Source organism: Nomascus leucogenys, chromosome X (genome assembly GCF_006542625.1).
Source record: "Nomascus leucogenys isolate Asia chromosome X, Asia_NLE_v1, whole genome shotgun sequence".
Classification (NCBI taxonomy): domain Eukaryota; kingdom Metazoa; phylum Chordata; class Mammalia; order Primates; family Hylobatidae; genus Nomascus; species Nomascus leucogenys.
Window position 1 is genome coordinate 17,898,236 of NC_044406.1, and position 21,240 is coordinate 17,919,475.

General features: G+C 43.2%; 1 protein-coding gene across 1 annotated transcript in view; it reads right to left on the reverse strand.

The window, feature by feature from the left end:
- MAP3K15 (mitogen-activated protein kinase kinase kinase 15) overlaps window positions 1–21,240 on the reverse strand; it is a 203,522-nt gene that overhangs the window by 133,477 nt on the left and 48,805 nt on the right. Inside the window, exons 4-6 of the mRNA XM_030807584.1 lie at window positions 20,132–20,325; window positions 15,905–16,073; window positions 12,532–12,638 (exon numbers count right to left, since the gene is read on the reverse strand). Of these exons, the coding sequence (XP_030663444.1) occupies window positions 12,532–12,638; window positions 15,905–16,073; window positions 20,132–20,325 (470 nt within the window). The remainder of the gene's footprint in view (window positions 1–12,531; window positions 12,639–15,904; window positions 16,074–20,131; window positions 20,326–21,240) is intronic.

Genomic DNA, 21,240 nt, shown 5'->3' on the forward strand with positions numbered 1-21,240 from the left:
TAGGTCATTTTTCAAAGGAATTTTCTCATCTCATACAGGTCCTCTGATGGTTATCACTGGTTTCCTTTGGCTTGATGGCAGAGCCAAGATCGCCATCTGTTCTTAAAGGGAGGGATCACAGGAGAGTTTTCTCTCTGCAGTGATTCTCCTGAGCTGCTGTGAGGAGAAGCCAAATCTACGTGTGCAAAATCCAGAGATATGCCACTAAAACTTTTCTGCCTGCTCAGAACGATATTCGTTGGCCGCTCAATCATGCAGTAAAAAAACAGAACCACTTTTGAATAAAGAAACATCTCAAGGAAAAATCTTCAATACAGTAGCCAGGCAACTATGGCATCAATACCTCTGGTAACAGATCTCAAAGTGTACATATTTTAGATCATTCCTGGCGTCTTCTGCAGAGCAGAACAAACTACAAGAAGCTAAAATTAAATTCTCCCCAGAATTCTGTACAAAATAGAACACAGGAAGACTCAGAAGCTCCCCAGAAATTGGTATTTCAAGAAAAACAGTTGATCAGAAAAAGAAGGCATTAGAGATTTAAAACAACATCAACTCCCACAAGGGCAGTACGTGCCAAAGACACACAATGGCCTGATTGCATCCCATTGGCACTCACCTGTAGGCTTGATGGGTCCCTAGTGCCACTGCCATTCTCCCTCTCCCCACCACCCCTGGGAGTGTCCCACCCCCAGGGCAGCCCTCAACCAGTGATGGCTGAGTTACTGGATAGGTCCCCAGCTTCCTCATCCATTGGGTGAGACAACTCTATATATTGTTCTATAGAGAATGTTCTATAGAGCCTCCCCAAACTCCTCAACACTATAGGGCCTCAGTTTCCCACACAGTGGTCATCTGCTCATTAATATACCCTCTACTGCCTTTCTTCTTTTCCCTGTCTCATTTCCCTGTCTCCCTTCTGAAACTTCCTAGGCTCACCTCCCAAATAAACTATCTGCCCCCAAATTCTTATCTCAGGGGCTGTTTTGGGGTGGGGGCAGACCTAGATTATGACTCTAGACATATATTAAAAGTTCTTATTAAGAAAAATTAGGGGCCAGTCGTGGTGGCTCATGCCTGTAATCCCAGAATTTTGGGAGGCTGAGGTGGGTGGATCACTTGAGGCCAGGAGTTCAGACCAGCCTGGCCAACATGGGTGAAACCTTCGTCTCCACTAAAAAGTAGAAAAAATTAGGCCAGTTTGGTGTGGCGTCTGTAATTTCAGCTACTGGGAGGGGCTGAGGCAGGGAGAATCGCTTGAACCGAGGGGGCAAAGGAGGTTGCAGTGAGCTGAGATCCACACCACTGCACTCCGACCTGGGCGGACAGCGTGGACTCTGTCCTCAAAAAAAAAAAAAAACAAAATTAGTGATGGAAATATCAAAACTAAAATTGCTTTTAAAATTAAGTCGGCCAAAGGCCAGGTGTAGTGGCTCACGTCCTGTAAATCCCACCACTTTGGGAGGCTGAGGCGGGTGGATCACCTGAGGTCAGGAGTTCAAGACCAGCCTGGCCAACATAGTGAAAAGCCCATCTCTACTAAAAATACAAAAATTAGCCAGGCGTGGTGTTTCAGGTGCCTGTTAGTCCCAGCTACTCGGGAGGCTGAAGCAGGAGAAAATTGCTCAAATACCCGGGAGGCAGAGATTGCAGTGAGCTGAGATCGCGCCATTGTACTCCAGCCTGGGCGACAAGAGTGAAACTCCATCTCAAAAATAAATAAATAAATAAATTATTTATTAAATTTATTAAAAATTAATCGGCCAGCAACAACAACAAAACTAGGCAGAGACTAGCTGAGGTAGCGGGCAAATAATTTGAGGAAAATTTGGCATTTGGCAGTGAAATAAATTGTACGTATGCCTTTTAGTTCACTTAACCTGTGTTGTAACAAAATCTTTTCTTGTTTAAGCAAAAACTCCTTTATTATAACGTGTTACTAGGAAGCAAGGTGAGAAAGCACACACAGCAGGTTTTCCTCTCCCTGGGAACAGTGACATAATTGAGTTTACAACAACAAATAGAACTGAGACAGATCGATGATAGGATAAAGAATCCATCATAAAGCAAGGTCTTAAAGGATCTGTCTCTAATCATTCAACTAATAAAATGATGCTTCAAGTTATAGACTCAGAACTTTTGAAAGGAGAGCAATATTCAAAATCATCTGGTCCAAATCACTCTCTCTCTCTCTCTTTAAAAAAGATGACTACAGGGTCTAGGTCTAGGAAAGTTTGGTGACCTGCCTAAGGCCACGCAGATAGTGGTGGAGTCGTAACCTGGCTCATGTCAGTCCCCTGTTTACAAAACCTTCAGTAATTACTCCCTAGGGATTATAGAACAAAATCCAAATTCCTTAGCTTATCAGTCAAGGTCCTTAACCCCTGGGGCCAACCTCCCTCCTCAGCCATCTATTTCTCCCTATCACCTAAACAAACCCTTCAGTCAGGCTAAACTGGACTGTTCACTGTAGTCAGAGCCCATCTTAACCTCCGGTCTTGTCAAACATCAACCACTGAAATACACGGGGTGGCATCGGGTGAACTTATAATCTGGCACCTGGAGTACAACTAAAGAGACACCTGAACTGGAACTGGTACCCAGCCTATACAGCCTTCCCTTCCTTTTTTTAAACAAATTATATAATTTAAAAATTAATTAGGTAATTTATTTTTTAAACTTAATGATTTATTGATTGAGACAGGGCCTGGCTCTGTCGCCCAGGCTGGAACGCAGTGGTACAATCATAGCTCACTGCAGCCTTGACCTCCTGAGCTCATGCGCTACTCCTGCCTCAGTCTCCTGAGTAGCTGGGACTATAGTTGTACACCACCACACCGGCTAATTTTTAAATGTTGTTTTGTAGAGACGGGGTCTTGCTATGTTGCTCAGGCTGGTCTCAGACTCCTGGCCTCAGGAGTTGCTGGGATTACAGGTGCAAGCCACTGTGCTTGGCCCTTTTTATTTCTTATCTTTTGTATGTCCATTTCTATTAATTCCTGGGAAGTAAAGTGACTTGCCCACAGATACCCAGCTAGTTAGTAGGAGAACTGGGATAGAATACAGGCTGCCTAACTCTCAAACCAACACTTTTCCTACAACACAAAGTCCTTTCTTTACAAGTCCTTCAACACAGGCATAAATGTATCCTCCCTGCATTGCTGAAATAAGAGCTGTGATATACTACAAAGTGTTCACACACACTGAAACACAACTGTTCTGAATCTTAAGTGAAGCATTATCCAAACTCACTTACTAATAATATTTCATCTAAAGTAAAATGTAAATTGCCATCCTGAATTTAGAAGGGGGTTATATAGGGTTGATTTAGTGGCCCTTCTGTCTCTTTAGAAACTCGTCCACGAAAATCTGAAAGGATGTCTCCCACTTTCTCTTTATCAATGTCCTTATCTCAAGGACAACAGCGACGGAGATGAACGCATGTGAAGTCTCTCAACACCCGCTCTAAGGTGTAGGAGGCTGAATCTACAGGAAAGTCAATGCTTCCTAAGTGGAACTGTGGCTTTTCTCATTTGTTTGAAATCCTCAGGCAGTGAGCGAGAAGGCAGCTTTTCCACGGTTAGTGTCTCCTGAACTTCCAGTTTGGTCTTCCTGATTCAACGTGGCAACCAGGACTTCAGAATGCAGCTAACAGGGAATGTCCACATGCGATTGATTCAGAGTGCCAAGAGGAGGCCCTGGTAGCAACTTACATGGGTCAGGATTTTCCTCAGGAATGGTTAATAATTAATGGCTTACCCTGCATGTCAAAATGTATTACAAGTAAATTCCCAGTCCTTATGTCCTCCACTGATATCTGAGGCTGGTAACTGCAATACGTGCTACCATGAGCCTCAAAACAATCAAGTGAGCAACTGGCAGGGCTGTTAACAGTGTTAACCAATTTTCTGGATGCCCAGTCACAAAGATATGTTATGTTAAAACAAAGTCTCCTGTATTTGACTTTACTGTTATGGGGAAAAAATACCTTAAACCACTGAAGGAAGCTCCCCCCCACCACCGAAAAGAAATTATGCATGAGAAAAACATAAGGAACTGTGTTCTTAAATCTCATTGATGAAAAATTTGATGTCAGGTAGGAAAAAATTTTATTTGAAAGTCCTTCACGCATTGTATTCATTAGTCTTAGCTCTCTCGGTGTTGCATTTTCTTAGGCTGATAGAAAACTTGGTCATAACATTGTTTTCAGTTCAGACTATCATTGGAGATGACCTAACACTGGTGGTTGGAATTCTCTGGTGGGAAATAGAAGGGCAATTAACATTCATCCAGCATTATCTAGGCACCAGGCACTATGCTAATATTTTACTTATGGTATTATTTGGTTTTTAAAGCCTCAAATTAATTCCCACCATTCTACTTTTTTTCGTAGCAGTCCAGTCCACAGTTTTGTGGGTTGTAAACAGCAGAGCGGTTTTGGAGTATTTCTCAAACCATTCCCCAAGTTGAACGCTCTCTGGGTGACCAACAGCCGGTTAAGAGCTCTGGGCCACTTTTTGGCCACATTACAAGCAGTTTTTCTTGTCTACTTTAAGCAACCATAATTCCTACAGACTAAGCCACTTGGCAACTTGCCCTGTTGACTCTGTAATCTTTTTATGTAACACTAGGTTATCTCCCGATTAGAATTAAGAAGTGTAAATGAGGGATAAATGGAGGAGATATCAAACTTTTATGAACTGCCTTCTAGCTGCCAGGGGCCGTACAGTCATTTGCATATGGCATATCTTATTTAGGCATCACCATCCTGGTTTACAGATGAACAAATTCAGGCTGAAGGAGTCTAATTAGCTTGACAACATCATATTGCTGGTGATGCAAATGTCAAAGTTTGCGCTTTTTCTATACCTCAAATGCCTCCCTGTAAATCAGTGGTCTCAACCAGAAGGGATTTTTGTCCCCTATAGAACATTTATCAATGTCTAGAGACATTTTTGGTTGTTACATTGGGCGAGGTGCGGGGGGAGTGCTATTGGCATCTAGTGGGTAAAGACGAGGGATGTTGCTAAACATCTTACTATACATAGGACAGCCCCCATGACACAGAGTTATCCAGCTCCAAAATATCAATAGTGCCAAGGTAAAGAAACCCACTCTAAATCAATAAACTTTGAATTTACCAAACGATCCCTTTTTTCTACAAATACCTATATTCATATAAACCCTGTCCCGTGCAAAATAGTCATCTCAGAGGGCCAGATACTTATTCGAACAATGTTCTTGTGCTAACAGCACTTCTATAAATTTCTCTTAAGAATTCTTTTTCAAAGCCAAAGGTATGTTATTTTAAATATTGTCTGTGGTGGCAATCTCTGTATTTTGCTAATAGTTTTGGTATTTGGAAATGGTCAAAAGTTATCCCTCAAACCTGGTAGAAAAAATATGGGTGATCAAGCTACACAGTAATAGTAAGAGCAATAGCCAAGCACCTGCTTCATGCCAGGAGCACTCCAAGTGATACTACATGGTAGATGTCAGTATCACATTTTATAAATGGGGACACCAGCGTTTCAGGAGGTTAAGTTACTTGACCACGGCCATAACACTGAAGTACAGAAGCAGGAACTGGAACCCAAATCTGTCGTCAGAAACCACTGGAATGATATTGATTTCCTATGTGCCTTGAAAGCTAGCAATTCCAAATTAGCTGGGCATGGTGGCATGTGCCCATGGTCCCAGCTACTTAGGAGGCTGAGGCGGGAAGATCACTTGAGCCCAGAAAGTCAAGGTTGCAATGAGCCATCATCACACCACTGCACTCTAGCCTGGGCAACAGAGGAGAGGAGGAGAAGAGGACAGGAGAAAAGGGAGAGGAGATGAAAAAAATAAAGAAAGCTGGCAATTCCAAAGAAAAAAATTCCTCTCTGACTGATGCCATAATATTCTGAATAATGGCAGCATTGCCAAAATCAATGCAGAACACTGCAGTGAAATTCATTTGAATCAAATTCACCTGTTTGTATAAGCTCAGGTGTGTGTGAGAGAGAAATATACACGTGTAATTTTTTATTTTTATTTTACCTTTAAGCTCTGTTGGACTTGAAAATGTGATTTAAAAAAAAATCACCTGTTTACTTCAGTCACCCCTCATGAACCCTCTTCCTTTACACACAGCCCTTCTACTGACACAGAAATAAGTTAGTAAATAAAGGAGGAAGGACAAAAAAAGGAGGGAACTGAAGATGGAAACAGAAAAGGAAGATATCAGGGCTCAAGGAGGCCCAGTGAGAGGAATGAAGACATGAGCTCCTCAAATATTAACTCAAAGAAGTATTTTTTTTTAAAAAGATAACATGTTATTATTGGCAAGGCACTGCTCAGAAGATAAGATGGTTATTTACAAGAAAAAAAATACAATTGACTTTTTGTTATAAAAAGTATACATGTGGCAAGGATTTCGTGGGTATGACACTGAAAGCACAGGCAACAAAGCAGGATTAGATAAATGAGACATCCGGCCGGGTGCGGTGGGCTCAGGCCTGTAACCCTGGCACTTTCGGAGGCCGAGGCAGGTGGGATTACTTGAGGTCAGGAGTTCGAGACCAGCCTTGCCAACAGGGAGAAACCCCATCCTCTACTAAAAATACAAAATTAGCTGGGCGTGGTGGTGGGTGGCCTGTAATCCCAGCTACTCGGGAGGCTGAGGCAGGAGAATTGCTGAACCAGGAGGTAGAGGTTGCCGTAGCGGAAATCACGCCACTGTACTCCAGCCGGGCAACAGAGTCAGTTTGAAAAAAAAAAGATCAGATAAATGAACATCAAACTTAAAAACTTTTGGGCATCAAAGGATACAATCAACAGAGTAAAAAGTCACCTATAGCAATATAGGAAAACAGTTACAAATTGTGTATTTGATCAGGAGTCAACAGCCAGAATATATATATAAAAAAAAAACCCTCCTACAACTCAACAACAAAAAAATCAAATAACTTTTTAAAAAATGGGCACAGAACTTGAATAGATATTTTCTTCAAAGATAATATACAAATGGCAACAAGCAGATGAAAAGATGCTCAGTGTCACTAATCAGAGAAATGTCCATTGAAACTACAATAGGCTATCATCTTATACCCATTAGGGCGGCTAATAAAAAAGGGAAACAGAAAATAAGTGTTGGCAAGGACTGCAGAAACCGTACACCGCTGGTGGGATGTAAATGGTGCAGGCACGACGGAAAACAATTTGCAGATTCCTCAAAAAATTAAAAATATGCCAGGCATGGTGGCTCATGCCTGTAATCTCAGCACTTTGGGAGGCTGAGATAGTGGATCACTTGAGGTCAGGGGTTCAAGACCAGCCTAGGAAAGATGGCAAAATCCCATCTCTACCAAAAAAATTAGCCAGGTGTGGTGGTGCACACCTGTAGTCCCAGCTACTCAGATGGCTGAAGCAGGAGAATCACTTGAACCTGGGAGGCGGAGGTTGCAGTGAGCCAAGATGGTGCCACTGCACTCCACCTGGGCGACAGAGCAGGATTCTGTCTCAAAAAGAAAAAAGAAAAGAAAAAAAGAAAGAAAGAAAAAGAAAAAAAAAAAATTAAAAATAAGACTACGTATGATCCAACAATTTTACTTCTGGGCATATATCCAAAAGAATTGAAAAGCAAGGTCTAGAAGAAATATTTGCACACTATGTTCATAGTAGCACTATCCACAATACTCAAGAGGTAACCTAAATGTCCATCAACAGATGAATGGATAAACCAAAATGTGGTCTGTACATATAATGGATTATTCAGCCTTGAAAAGGAAGTTCTGACACATGCTACAACCATGAATGAATCTTGAGGACATTACACTAAGTGAAATAAAGCAGTCAGAGAGACACAAACCTGTACAAGGTTGTTCAACCCACGGCCCATGTGGTCCAGGATGCTTTGAATGCAGCCAACACAAATGCGTAAACTTTCTTAAAACATTATGAGGTTTTTTGCAATTTTTTTTTTTTTTTAGCTCATCAGCGATGGTTAGTGTATTATTATGTATGGTCCAAGACAATTCTTTTTCCAATGTGCCCAGGGAAGCCAAAAGATTGGACAGTAGTGCTGTACGATTTCACTTATATGAGGTACCTGGAAGAAACAGGAGAATGGTGTGGCTATGGACTGGGGAAGGAAGCAAACGGGCAGCTGTATTAATGAATGTGTGCATAGTTTCAGAATTACAAAATTGAAAACTTCTAGAGCCCCGTTTCACCATATGTGAACATATTTAACAGTACTGAACTATATGCTTAAAAGTGGTTAAGTATGGTAAAATTTTATATGTATTTTTTTTGCTACAATAAACACCAAACCAAGGCCGGGCACCAGTGGCTCATGTCTGTAATCCCAGCACTTTGGGAGGCCGAGGCAGGTGGATTACTTGAGGTCAGGAGTTTGAGACCAGCCTGGCCAACACGGTGAAACCCCATCTCTACTAAAATAACAAATATTAGCCAGGCGTGGTGATGCGCACCTGTAATCCCAGCTACTCAGGAGGCTGAGGCAGGACAGTCGCCTTAACCTGGAGGTGGAGGTTGCAGTGAGCAAGATCACGCCACTGTACTCCAGCCTGGGAAACAGCGAGACTCCGTCTCAAAAAATAAACAAAACAAAACAAAACAAACAAAAAAACCTAAACCAAACCAAAAGTGTATATTATGATGGCAGCTTCAATATTCAGCTATCATCTAATGCTCTCATCGCATATGAAAAATGCAGAACATATAAAGGTATAGCCCAACAATTTCAAGTGGAGGGCCGTCTATTTTGGTTGTCCTTCAGACAACCAAAATATATACAAGCTAAAGCCTGCTGGAAAGAGTTTAACTGATTATGCCATGATATTATTAACATCAGCTTTAAAAAGTAGTATATGCAGGGCTGGGTACGGTGGCTCATGCCTGTAATCCCAGCACTTTGGGAGGCCGAGGCAGGAGGATCACGAGGTAAGGAGTTGGAGACCAGCCTGAACAACATGGTGAAACCCTGTCTCTACTAAAACATACAAAAATTAGCTGGGCATGGTGGCACACGCCTGTAATCCCAGCTACTCAGGGACTGAGGGCAGCAGAATGCTTGAACCGGGAGGCGAAGGTTGCAGTGAGCCGAGATTACGCCATTGTACTCCAGCCTGGGCAACAGAGTGAGCGCGTCTCAGGGGAAAAAAAAAAAAAAAAAGTAGTAAGTTAATGCAGCGTGCTGTGCTAACATTAGGGAGGAGTTCTGGTTCAGATCTCTTATTGACCAGGTGTTAATTTTGGGCCCTTGCTTTTTTCTTGTTTCTTTCTCCTCTCCAAACAAAGGATTTGACTAAATGATTCCTTTAAGTTGGCAGATTTTGTGGTCTTTCACTAAAAGCAACAAGTTATGTCTCCTTCTTTCACAAGATGCTTTTAGGTGCTGGAGACAATGCAGTAGAAAACTGGCAAGGATGTCATCATTTTTTTCTACATTTGACAAACATGTCATAAAGAATGCTACTTATATCCATATGGAAATTAAGACAGTGAGATCAAACAGTGAGCATCAACAGAAGAGACAAAGGAGGTATGTGGCTACTGGTAGAGACGACGAGCTCACTCTGCCCTCTTGGCTGGGAAGCTCAGAGACTAAGGCTCAGGCAAATACAGTAGGTTCTGGAAACAGCATGCAGCCCTCTGGTGTGGGCTGGATTCAGTCACGTTCATCTAATGTCCCCTCACACATTTCTAGGGTCTGCAAAGCATCCTCATCTAGCACTCCTTATTTACAGAATGACATATCAGACATTCCAATCAGTGTGTCACACATCCACTGCCTGCCACTTGCTGGAAAAAGTATTCAAAGAGGTAAAATTTGCCAGAGTTGGTAGTCTCAATCCAAAGATGCTGGAAGTAGAATATGAGCACATCCTTCTATTTTGAGACTGGCAAGTTCTATTTTGTTTTAACCTGGACTTTGATTCTGATTTTCTTCTTCGAGACCATCCAGCTCACTGGCTGGATCCCTGGTCAAAATATTCTGACTACATTCAATATCTAATAAAAGTCCCATTTGTAAAGCAACAGCAAATACAAATCACTCATAAAATATTCCATGCCATCAAGCAGTAAGCAGTTTAACTGCTCAGTGGAAACTTGAAGTAGCTTTGAATGGGCTTCCGAGCGCAGTGGAGTGGAAGGTATCAGGGAAGCTGACCAGCTTGAGCCAGCTTTCCCACTAACAGGGAGCCCTTGACATCTGAGGGTCGAAAGTCATCCATTACCGCCAACTTCATAACTCATTTCTGGCCATGATTTGCTCCACTTCCTGAGAGCTAAAGGTCAACTTTAATGCAGGAAAACTCATTTCTTGTCCATCACTATTTTTCCCCTTTACAGACACAAAGTAATGCCATAAACTCCCTCAAAACTATATATACCAATTGGGTATCTCTTATCCAAAATGCTTGGGACCAGAAGTGCTTTGGATTGCAGTATTTCAGATTTTGGAATGTTTACATTATACTTACGAGTTGAGCATCCCTAATTTGAAATAAAAAATGCTCCAATGAGCATTTCCTTTGAGCATCAAAAAGTTTTGGATTTAGGAGCACTTTGGAATTCAGATTTTCAGATTAGAGATGCTCAATGTGTAATGCAAACTCCTACTATGTTGACGGCTGGCCAAGTTAAGCCTAAAGCAAAATGTGAAATTCAGGATCAGATTACATGTGTAAATGAAGCAAGTACTGCAGTCCTATAGAAAATCCTTAGTTTGTTGGAGAAAATGAGGTTCTCAGTGTTGAGGACCCCATCTGGCCCTATTAAACAGAGCCACTGTCTAATAGGAGATAATCAGACTAGAAGGAAAAGACCCATCAAAGAGAAAGGTGGCTCTCTGGTGTGCAATCCCAGCCATTCTGCTTCCAAACGGGAAACGTATTCATCTCAGGATCACCTCATCCTGCTATACCTGTTTCTCCTAAATACCAATTTTCTATGTCTTTTTTTCTTTTTTTTTTTTTGAAACAGGGTCTCCATTCTGTCACCCAGGCTGGAGTGCAATGGTGCAATCATGGCTCACTACAGCATCAATGTCCCAGGATCCAGCAAGCCTCCTACCTTAGCCTCCTGAGTAGCTGAGACTACAAGCACAAGCCATCATGCCTGGCTAATTTTTTTTTTTTTTTTTTTGTAGAGACGGGGTTTTGCCATGTTGCCCAGGCTGGTCTTGAACTCCTGAGCTCAAGTGATCTGCCCGCCTCGGCCTCCCAAAATGCTGGGATTACAGGCATGAGCCACTGTGGCCGGCCCCAATTTTCCATTTCAAATCTTGTTTTACTCTTTTGTTATTTTGAGAAAATGGCAATCTATTATTTCATTCTCTGTCTGACAACAGTTACCTCTACCATGTCTGGGAAAAAGGCTTAGTGATGAGTAACTTAAAAGGCCCTTATAGTTTTTATCTAACAAACCAATTTTTTACAGCACTTACAGTGTGCCAGGCACTCTCCCAAGAACCTCAGAAGTGATGGCTCATTTAACGGTTATTAATCAAGCACAGGTAAATATAAATAAGAATGGAGCTTACTATGTTGGGGGAACAAAGTTACAAGACTATCAGGCTTAATGAAGACTGGCCTTCATTCACAACAATGCATCCTTGGGATGCTGGGTTTAAAGGCTGCTAGGGAGAGAGTAGGCGCATTCCACAGAGACCATGAAGCTTCCTCCCAAAAAGGAATCAGAATCCTACCATTGTTTGCCGATGTCTACTACAAGAACACGCTATATACCTGAGAAATGTATCCATATGTATAGGAAAAGCATGTACAACAATGTCCATAGCAGCGCTGTTCTCAGTACCCCCAAACTGCAAACAACCTAGAGCCCATCAGCAAGTAAAACAGATAATTGTGTCATACTTATACAAAGGACTATGCGACGGCAATGAGAATGAACAAACCACTAATACACATGACGGCATAGATGAATCTCGCAAACACGACAATGAATGACACAAAAGAGTGCACACTGTGTGATTCCATTTATGTGAAGTTCAAGGACAAGCCAAACTCATTTATGGAGACAGAGGCTGTTAACAGTGGTCACCTATGGAGGGGTTAAGGATTGCCTGCAAAGGAGCACAAGGGAACTTCTGGGGTGATGGAACCGTTTTCTTTTTTGATGGGAGTGTTGTTTCCATGTGTATAGCCAATTATCAAACACAAATGATATACTTAAGATCTGTGCATTTCGCTGACTGCAAATTTTACCCTGATTTAAAAAAGAGATGTGACTTCGTATGTGTTACAAGCTACATGAAGCCGGGGGTGCCTGTTTTGCTGCCGTCATAAGCTATTAGGGTGGATTGATGTGTTCAATCTCACACCTAAAATGTGTATTCCAAATACGAAGTCCCTGAGGACAAAGACTGGGCCTTGTCCATCTTCATAACCTTGGCATTTAGCACGTGACCTGGCTCATACTCGATGTTGAATGAAAGAAGGAGGCAGAATTCAATGGGTGGCATGTTTCAAAACCCTGTACATACATTATCATTCTTACCTATTCAGTGCAAACGCATAGTGGAATTTAATGTTATGCTGATCAGCCAAATCACACGTAGGCAGCATCTCCAGTGTTTCTACCAGCTTCACCATCGCATCATAGTCCTGTTGGCAAGAGGTCCCAAAGTGAGCAAGAGAGGAAACACAGGTCTTCACTGATTTTTCTAAATTGTTATAAACATGAGACAGCCTCAGCACTTAAAGACAGGCCCTTCCTTACAAAGGACATTTAGTGAAGTTACTTGTAGCCTTTAATAGGAGGGAAAAAGACCAGAAAATAAGATGGATGAGAGAGAGAAGAACAGAGAAGGAATCCCTGCTATCAAAGGGCATGAAGCATCCAAAGGCAACAAAAGTAAAGGGGCCCAGCAGCCAGGAAACAGCTGAGTGTAGGAGAGTTAACAGCATCAGCAGAGGCCGGGTGTGGTGGCTCACACCTGTAATCCCAGCACTTTGGGAGGCCGAGGTGGGTGGATCACTTGAAGTCAGGAGTTCGAGACTAGCCTGGCCAACATGGTGAAACCCTGTCTCTACTAAAAATACAAAATATAGCTGGGCATGGTGGTGGGTGCCTGGAATCCCAGCTACTCGAGAGGCTGAGGCAGGAGAATTGATTGAACCTGAGAGGCGGAGGTTGCAGTGAGCCGAGATTGTGCCATTGCATTCCAGCCTGGGCAACAGAGCAAGACTCCGTCTGTCTCAAAATCAAAAACAAAATAAAAAAACAGTATCAGAGGCCGGGCGCAGTGGCTCACGCTTGTAATCCCAGCACTTTGGGAGGCCGAGGTGGGAGGATCACGAGGTCAGGAGATTGAGACCACGGTGAAACCCCATCTCTACTAAAAATACAAAAAATTAGCCGGGCGTGGTGGCGGGCGCCTGTAGTCCCAGCTACTCGGAGAGGCTGAGGCAGGAGAATGGCGTGAACCCGGGAGGCGGAGCTTGCAGTGAGCCGAGATCGCGCCACTGCACTCCAGCCTGGGCGACAGAGCAAGACTCTGTCTCAAAAAAAAAAAAAAAAAAAAAAAAAAAAAAAACAGTATCAGGAGAGATGTGTGTTAAAGTGAGCTGGACAAATACACACAAGCAAACTTCCAGTCAAAGCACATAGATTCCCGTCCTTCCTATTTTGCCAGAATCAAATACATACCTAAACTAGTGTTTCTCAATCTTGGGACTAGTGAAATTTCTGGACCATAATTCTCGGTTGTGGGAGCTGTCCTGGGCACTGCAGGATGCTGGCCTTGACCCACTGGAAGCCACAGCACACCACCCCCCTCATGCCCCACATACACACACTTAGTTTTTACAACTGAAAATGTCTCCAGACGCTGCCAAAAAAGTTCTTGGGTTGAGAACCACTGCTCTAAACTCTGCATAATTACCTGGGGAAAAATGCGACCATGCTTGTCTCAGCCAAGTCCCCTCTTAGCAGTGCCACCTGTTACTCTTTCAGCCAGGCTTAGAATTGTTGGAACTGGCCAACTTGCTGACAGCCAGCCATGGTCAGCAGAACAGGGCTTCCCACTGAAATGCCATGCCTGTCCTGTGGCTCTGCGCCTTGATGCTGCTGCCCCAGGAGGGAGAAGGCAGGGTATTCCAAGAACCTCTTGGCCCACCTTTGAGCATGAATGGAAGATTATGAAAAGAAGGGATACATGAAGGAAGGACAAAAAGAAGCAGCTCAAGGGAAGAAAGGCTTCAAGAAAAGCCATTCCCATGTTCTTGTCCTGGGAGACATGACCTAATCATTATCATCATCCCTAGTAGCAACTGCTATTAAAATCAGCTAGCTGGCCAGGCACGGTGGCTCATGCCTGTAATCCCAGCACCCTGGGGAGGCCGAGGCAGATGGATCACCTGAGGTCAGGAGTTCGAGACCAGCCTGCCCAACATGGTGAAACCCCATCCCTACCAAAAATAAAAAAAATTAGCCAGGCAAAGTAGCAGGCACCTGTAATCCCAGCTACTCTGGAGGCTGAGGCAGAAGAATTGCTTGAACCTGGGAGTCGGAGGTTGCAGTGAGCTGAGATCGTACCACTGCACTCCAGCCTGGGCGACAGAGCAAGACTCCGTCTTAAAAAAATTTTTTTTTGAAAAACAGAAATAAAATAAAATCAGCTAGCTGCATCTGTTTATCACTAGGGGCAGGAGTTCCTTACTAGTTGACTCTGTTTGGGTGCAGGTCATAAATGGACGCCTCCATCACTTCAATTTAAAGACTTCTAGCCAACAACTCTCAACACGGCTTTGTGGAATTCTGTGAGTAAGGTACATGACCCTGTGTTCTTCCAAAGGGAAGGAAGGCAAGACATCCTCAGAGATGGCTCAATGGCATTCAACTTGGAGGGAGGAAACGCTCAATTTCCTTCACGGAACCACAGACCAAAAGCCCAGTCTCAGAACTCTCCAGTAGCTTCTGATGCTTGTCTCAGAATAAACATCTACATTCCCTGGGTCCTAAATGTGTTTCTGCTACTCCTGTTCTCCCTGTCACTGATGTATGGTGGTAAAAAAAGGAGGAAGTGACAAAAGCCTAAAAGAAGTTGCACAGCAGAGGGGTTAGGAACAAGGACAATGGAGCCAGTCAGTCTCAGTCTGAATCCTGACCTAACGAACTGCTGTGTGACCTTGGGCAAGTTACTTAACCGCTCTGTGCCTCAGTTTCCTCATGTGTAAAATGGGGATAATCAGAGTATACACATCCCATATAGGGTTGTTAAGAGGATTAAATGAATTCGGGTTTGTCAAAGGGCTTGGAACAATGCCTAGCGTAAAGTTCATATAAACTTAAATTCTTGGCTCCTTCTGCCAAACAGTCCTGTTTATGACATCTCTTCTTGTTGGAGTGGTCACACCAGCCCCAATGTGACAAAACCTTCTCCAAAATTTCCACCACAACAGATAAGCTGGATGACCTATGACCTAGCCACATACCATTTGTCTATAAAGTGGCCACCTCTGGCCGGGCACAGTGGCTCATGCCTGTAATCCCAGCACTTTGGAAGGCCGAGGTGGGTGGATACCTGAGGTCAGGAGTTTGAGACCAGCCTGACCAACATGGTGAAACCCCGTCTCTACTGAAAATACAAAATTATCCGGGCATGGTGGCGCATGCCTGTAATCACAGCTACTCAGGAGGCTGAGGCAGGAGAATAGCTTGAACCCGGGAGGCTGAGGTTGCAGTGAGCCGACATCGCACCATTGCACTCCAGCCTGGGCAACAAGAGCAAAACTCTGTCTCAAAAAAGAAAACAAAAACAAAACCCAGCCACCTCACCACATACCGAGTATACAAATACTTCACAAGAAGTTCCTCAAGCCAAGGAAGAACGTAGCATACACGAGCCTCGGCTAGGTGGATTTCATACCTGGATATCACGGTAGGACAGGAGTAAGTTAATGATGATGTCTGACGTCAGAACCTCAGTATTATCCATGCGGAGCTTGATCCGAGCTAGCTCCTTCGCCAGTTCCTCACCTTGGTATTTCTCTCTGGCTTTCCGGATGTCATTTAACAAGGTTTCTTTGTAATAAACACTATAGAAAGAAAAACACAAAAACCTCCAGTCACATCTACATGCACCCAGGACTGTCTTGTGCCCAAAATGGTTCTCACTGACGTGACTTAGGCTAACACATAGGGACCTCGGCCCAGACCTGAGCCTCCCTGCACCAGCAAACAGGAGATGCTTTCTACTTATTCACATTTTATAGACCAATGAATGACAAATAAAAACCAGTTCATTCAACCTTGAAGATACTTTCAAAGGTGACTCCCATCTGTACTCGGACAACACACAGAACTTGCTGCCAACCAAACCCACTGTCTCTGCATTTCAAACATATAGAGGGCGAGAAGGTACCTTCCTTGTGTATTTATTTTCACCACTAGTAACAAAGCCAAACGGAGCTCCAAAACCCATGAAACATACGTGAGAAGGCCTTTCAAATGAATTTCTCTATCAGGTGTCTCTCATTAGTAGTCATGAAGCTTTCCCCAATTGAGGTGAGGGCTGGAAACTGGTGTTGTGTCCCTGAGCAATACAAGATGGGACACACAGAGGTCATGCCTGGAAACTTATGGACAGCCTTGCTCTCCTCACCATATTGAATGGTCAGAATGTTCTTTTTTTTTTTTTTTTTTTTTTTTTTTTTTTTTTTTTTTTTTTTTTTTTGAGAAGGAGTCTGCCTCTGTCCCCCAGGCTGGAGTGCAGTGGCACAATCTCGGCTCACTGCAACCTCCACCTCCCTGGTTCCAGCAATTCTCCTGCCTCAGCCTCCCAAGTAGCTGGGACTATAGGCATATGCCACCACACTTGGCTAATTTTTGTATTTCTATTAGAGACGGGGTTTCTTTCTTTCTTTTTTTTTTTTTCTTTTTCTTAAGATGGAGTCTCACACTTTCGCCCAGGCTGGAGTGCAGTGGCACAATCTCGGCTCACTGCAAGCTCCGCCTCCTGGGTTCACGCCATTCTCTTGCCTCAGCCTCCTGAGTAGCTGGGACCATAGGCGCCCGCCACCATGCCCAGTTAAATTTTTGTATTTTATAGAGATGGGGTTTCACCATGTTAGCCAGGATGGTCTCGATCTCCTGACCTCGTGATCCGCCCGCTTCAGCCTCCCAAAGTGCTGGGATTACAGGCGTGAGCTACCGCACCCGGCCAGAGATGGGGTTTCACCATGTTGGCCAGGCTGGTCTCAAACTCCTGGACTCAAGTGATCCACCTGCCTCGGCCTTCCAAAGTGCTGGGATTACAGGCGTGAGCCACCATGCCTGGACCCGAGAATGGTTTTCTAATGGAAAACACAAAACTTCCTTCAGGTGAGCACCTAGATAAGCACGAGGAAGCTCAAAAACACTTAAAGCAGTTAAATTCAGACTAGAATATCACCACAGTCTCTTGAAGAGCCAATGCTATTATCTGGTATTTGGTTTAAAACCTTGAAAAATGACCTAAATTGGTATACAGAAGTTGAGTTACAACAACCATAGATTGACTTAAAATATCTTGTCTATTTTCCATAGGAATTTTTAAGTGGAGGTGGGACACTGCCCAACAGTAATACTGTCGTCCCATTAAGAAGCTGAAATGGGGCCAGGCGTAGTGGCTCAGGCCTATAATCTCAGCACTTTTGGAGGCCAAGGCAAGAGGATCACCTGAGCTTAGGAGTTCAAGACCAGCCTGGCTAACGTGGTGAAACCCCATCTCTACTAAAAATACAAAAACTAGCTGGGCGTGGTGGTGGTGGGCGCCTGTAATCCCACCTACTTGGGAGGTCGAGGCAGGAGAATCGCTTGAACCCGGAAGGCAGAGGTTGCAGTGAACTGAGATCGCACGGCTGCACTCCAGCCTGGGTGACAGAGTGAGACTCAGTCTAAAACACACACACACACCACACACACACACACACACACACACAACCGAAGCCGAAATGGTCTAACTGCAGAGTGTATAATTAGGCTGTTCATTAAAAAGAGAGTAAGCTAAATTTAATAATAGTCTTCAGAGAGAGAAAAACAACATGAGATAGGATAAGAACAAATGGTGCCTACTTTTAATAATTACAAAACAATGCCAAATATGTGTACATACAGTACATAACCTAGTCCAATGCTCACAAGAGGACCTCCATTAACCTCCAAGAATGAAGTGACACACACAGCAGGGGTTCTGATAGAAAAATATCAATGCATTGCTTTAGTTTTCTATTTCCTTATTTGTTAATTGCCATCATCCCAATAATGAACAAAATTAGCAGATTCTGCCAGTGTTTAAAATTCTGTCACTAATTGAATGAGTCATTAAGTTGGATGCCAGCCATTGCCCATTTGGTGGACTATAAAGGCACTGAAGCTATTAAAGTGTTATTAGGTGAGCCCGATAAGTAAAAAGTTATACTTCAGCCTTATTTTTTAAGGGTAATTCTGAAAAATAATTTTAATAAACTAAGAAACCTAAGAAGAACAGTACCTTTTAGGTATATTAAACACTGGTTTGAGTATGGCTTGGGGACATCAGATATGTAATAAGCATGCAGCCATTTCTGCCCCTGTAACCAAGGAAGATGTTGCTGATCAATGAGCACTTGGAAATGGGTTCCAAGCCATTCCAGCACAGGACTCAAAATAGACTTTATAAATCTATCAGAGCTGGCGCTTGAGCTCAAAACTTCCTTTCCATCTGTGTTATAGATGTTTTAAACTATAAGCACCACTTCCCCTCTTACTAACTCTTGCCAGACACTGCCAGTTCATAGGGTGGAATCCACCAATAGGTATTTCAAGCCCTTTGAAATTAAATGAAATCACAAGAGTTGTGTGCCTACTGATACATACACACGCTGAGTGACAAACAAACTTGAATCCATGTCTTGCAAAGACCTAAATCATCTGGCAGATCTAGCCAGTCTACCTCCTTGTCAGACCTGAAAATATGGTATTGGGAGAGCTTTCTATAAAACTTCACTCAAGTGTTTGTTTTGCAATCAGACAATAGTTAGCAAGGCATGACTGCATGAGGTTTTCCACGAATGTGCCACAAAATGTCCCCCATTTGCTCTCTGTGTTGGCATGAGATCACACATGTTTAGGTTTCCAATCTCCTTTTCCATTAAAGTCTGTAGAAGAAGGTCTGCATCCAGAGAAGAGGTGACGGGATAGAAAAGGAGACCATTAACAAGTGTGTCCCTCATACCAATACTACAATAGAACACTCCGCAGTTCAGGGTGCCACTATTTGAGCGACAGTGTGACAGGAGGTCCTCTACATTTCATTTCAGGTCAGCTCTGCCAGTATTTGGGATTTTCATTTGTTTTGGAAGGACAAATCCTTCTCCTTGTGACACAACTTACGGGAATAAATCCTTTAAATTGGCTGCAAGCAAAATAACTGGATCCTTTGGTTAAGAAGAAGAATTTTTCGGTCTTTTACGTTCACAATAATAACATCTGAAGGTATGGTTTCTTGAGCACTGAGGCTCCAATAGGTGAGCTGACTATTTCAGTGCTACACAGGTAGGAATCACCTAAGCCAAGATTCCAATCTAAACGTATTCACTTCTGCATATTTCACCTCACCTAACCTAAATCTAAAGAGAACACAGCACAGCACATCCTGAGGATAGCTGCAGCTCCACTCAACGCACAAAGGCTTTTAAAGCACGAGAGCGTAAGGTCAGAATGACCTTGCTGAGATATTTGAAGAGCCCCAACAGCCACGCAAGTGTAAAGTCATGCTCAGAAATCATCTTGAAACACAGGATCTCAGAGCTGAAAGAGATCATTAAAAAAAAAAAATCACTGACAACTTCCTATAAGTTGTCTTATCTAGAAGAGAGAGAACAGTCAGAGAGAAGAGAAGTTACATGTCAAGATCAAACAGGGAGTCAGGGCCAGACACCGGCTCAATCCCAACTTCTTAACTCCAGTTCTATTCTCTTTTGGCTTCATTTCAGTGGCCCAGCTAAGTGAGCCAGTAAGGGACAATAGTGGATTCTCCAGCAACTCTGGTCATTTGAAGGTGTACCGCTTCCCTGAAAGAAAGGGGGACATCTTGGTGAGTCTCCAGGGGTTACCGGTGGCAGACGGGAATTACCATGAGGTCACGTGGATGTCCTTAAGGAGGCTAATGAACCTGTCCACCAAAGGCATGCACAGCGGGCCCAGGATGTTGTCCCAGTTGGGCTGCATGTACTCGGAGGCTCGTCTCTGGGCATCACTCTCGCAGCAAAAATAATCAGCACACGGTGTCACGATGTATGGGATGAAATAATAATTTCCACTGGATGCCTGGAAGAAAGAAACAAAGATGTTCCAGAAAGTAACTGATGTGGAAGTGTAGGCTCTGGGCAGGTGGGGCCTGGTGGGACAGGCACGGAGAAAATACCTGAGGATGAAAACAATTCGTTCAATACGACTATGGATCTATTAGGCACAAAACAGGAAACCGCTTGATTTCAAAAGCTCTACCATGTAGATATATTACAAAAATTTGGTTTCAAATACTGAACTGATCTGTATGTATCTCTGAACTTCATTGGCAGAAATTTTAGGGTTTTAAATCTCAGAAATCACATTGTTTCATTTTATGTACCCAAAACCAGAGGGAACATGAACCTCCTGATAAGCAAGGATTGCAACATGGCATATTGTTTTTTCTTTCAGCATAGATGAAAAAGGCATATTATTTGATCATTTAACTATAGGTGAGCTATTATAAACTTTGTGGAATAAAAAATTGTTTTGTAGGAAGCATATATTAATATAATGAGTCTCAGATCTCTTCTGCTTTTTGAGACAGGGTCTTGCTCTGTCACCCAGACTGGAGTGCAGTGGCGCGAACATGGCTCACTGCAGCCTCAACCTCCCAGGCTCAAGCAATCCTCCCACCTCAGCCTCCCTAGTAGCTGGGACTACAGGTGTATGCCACCAAGCTCAGCTAATATTTCTATTATTTTGTAGAAATTGGGGTTTTGCCATGTTGCCCAGGCTGGTCTCAAACTCCTGGGCTCAAACAATCCACCCACCTCAACCTCCCAAAGTGCTGAGATTAAAGGCTTGAGCCACCATATCTGGCCTACATTTCGTATTTTTACATGTCCTGAAATCATCATCTTATTTTGATATTTTCCAACCATTAAAAAATGTAAGAACCATTCTTAGCTCCCAGGACATACAGAAACAGGTGGTGAGTCAACGTTGTCT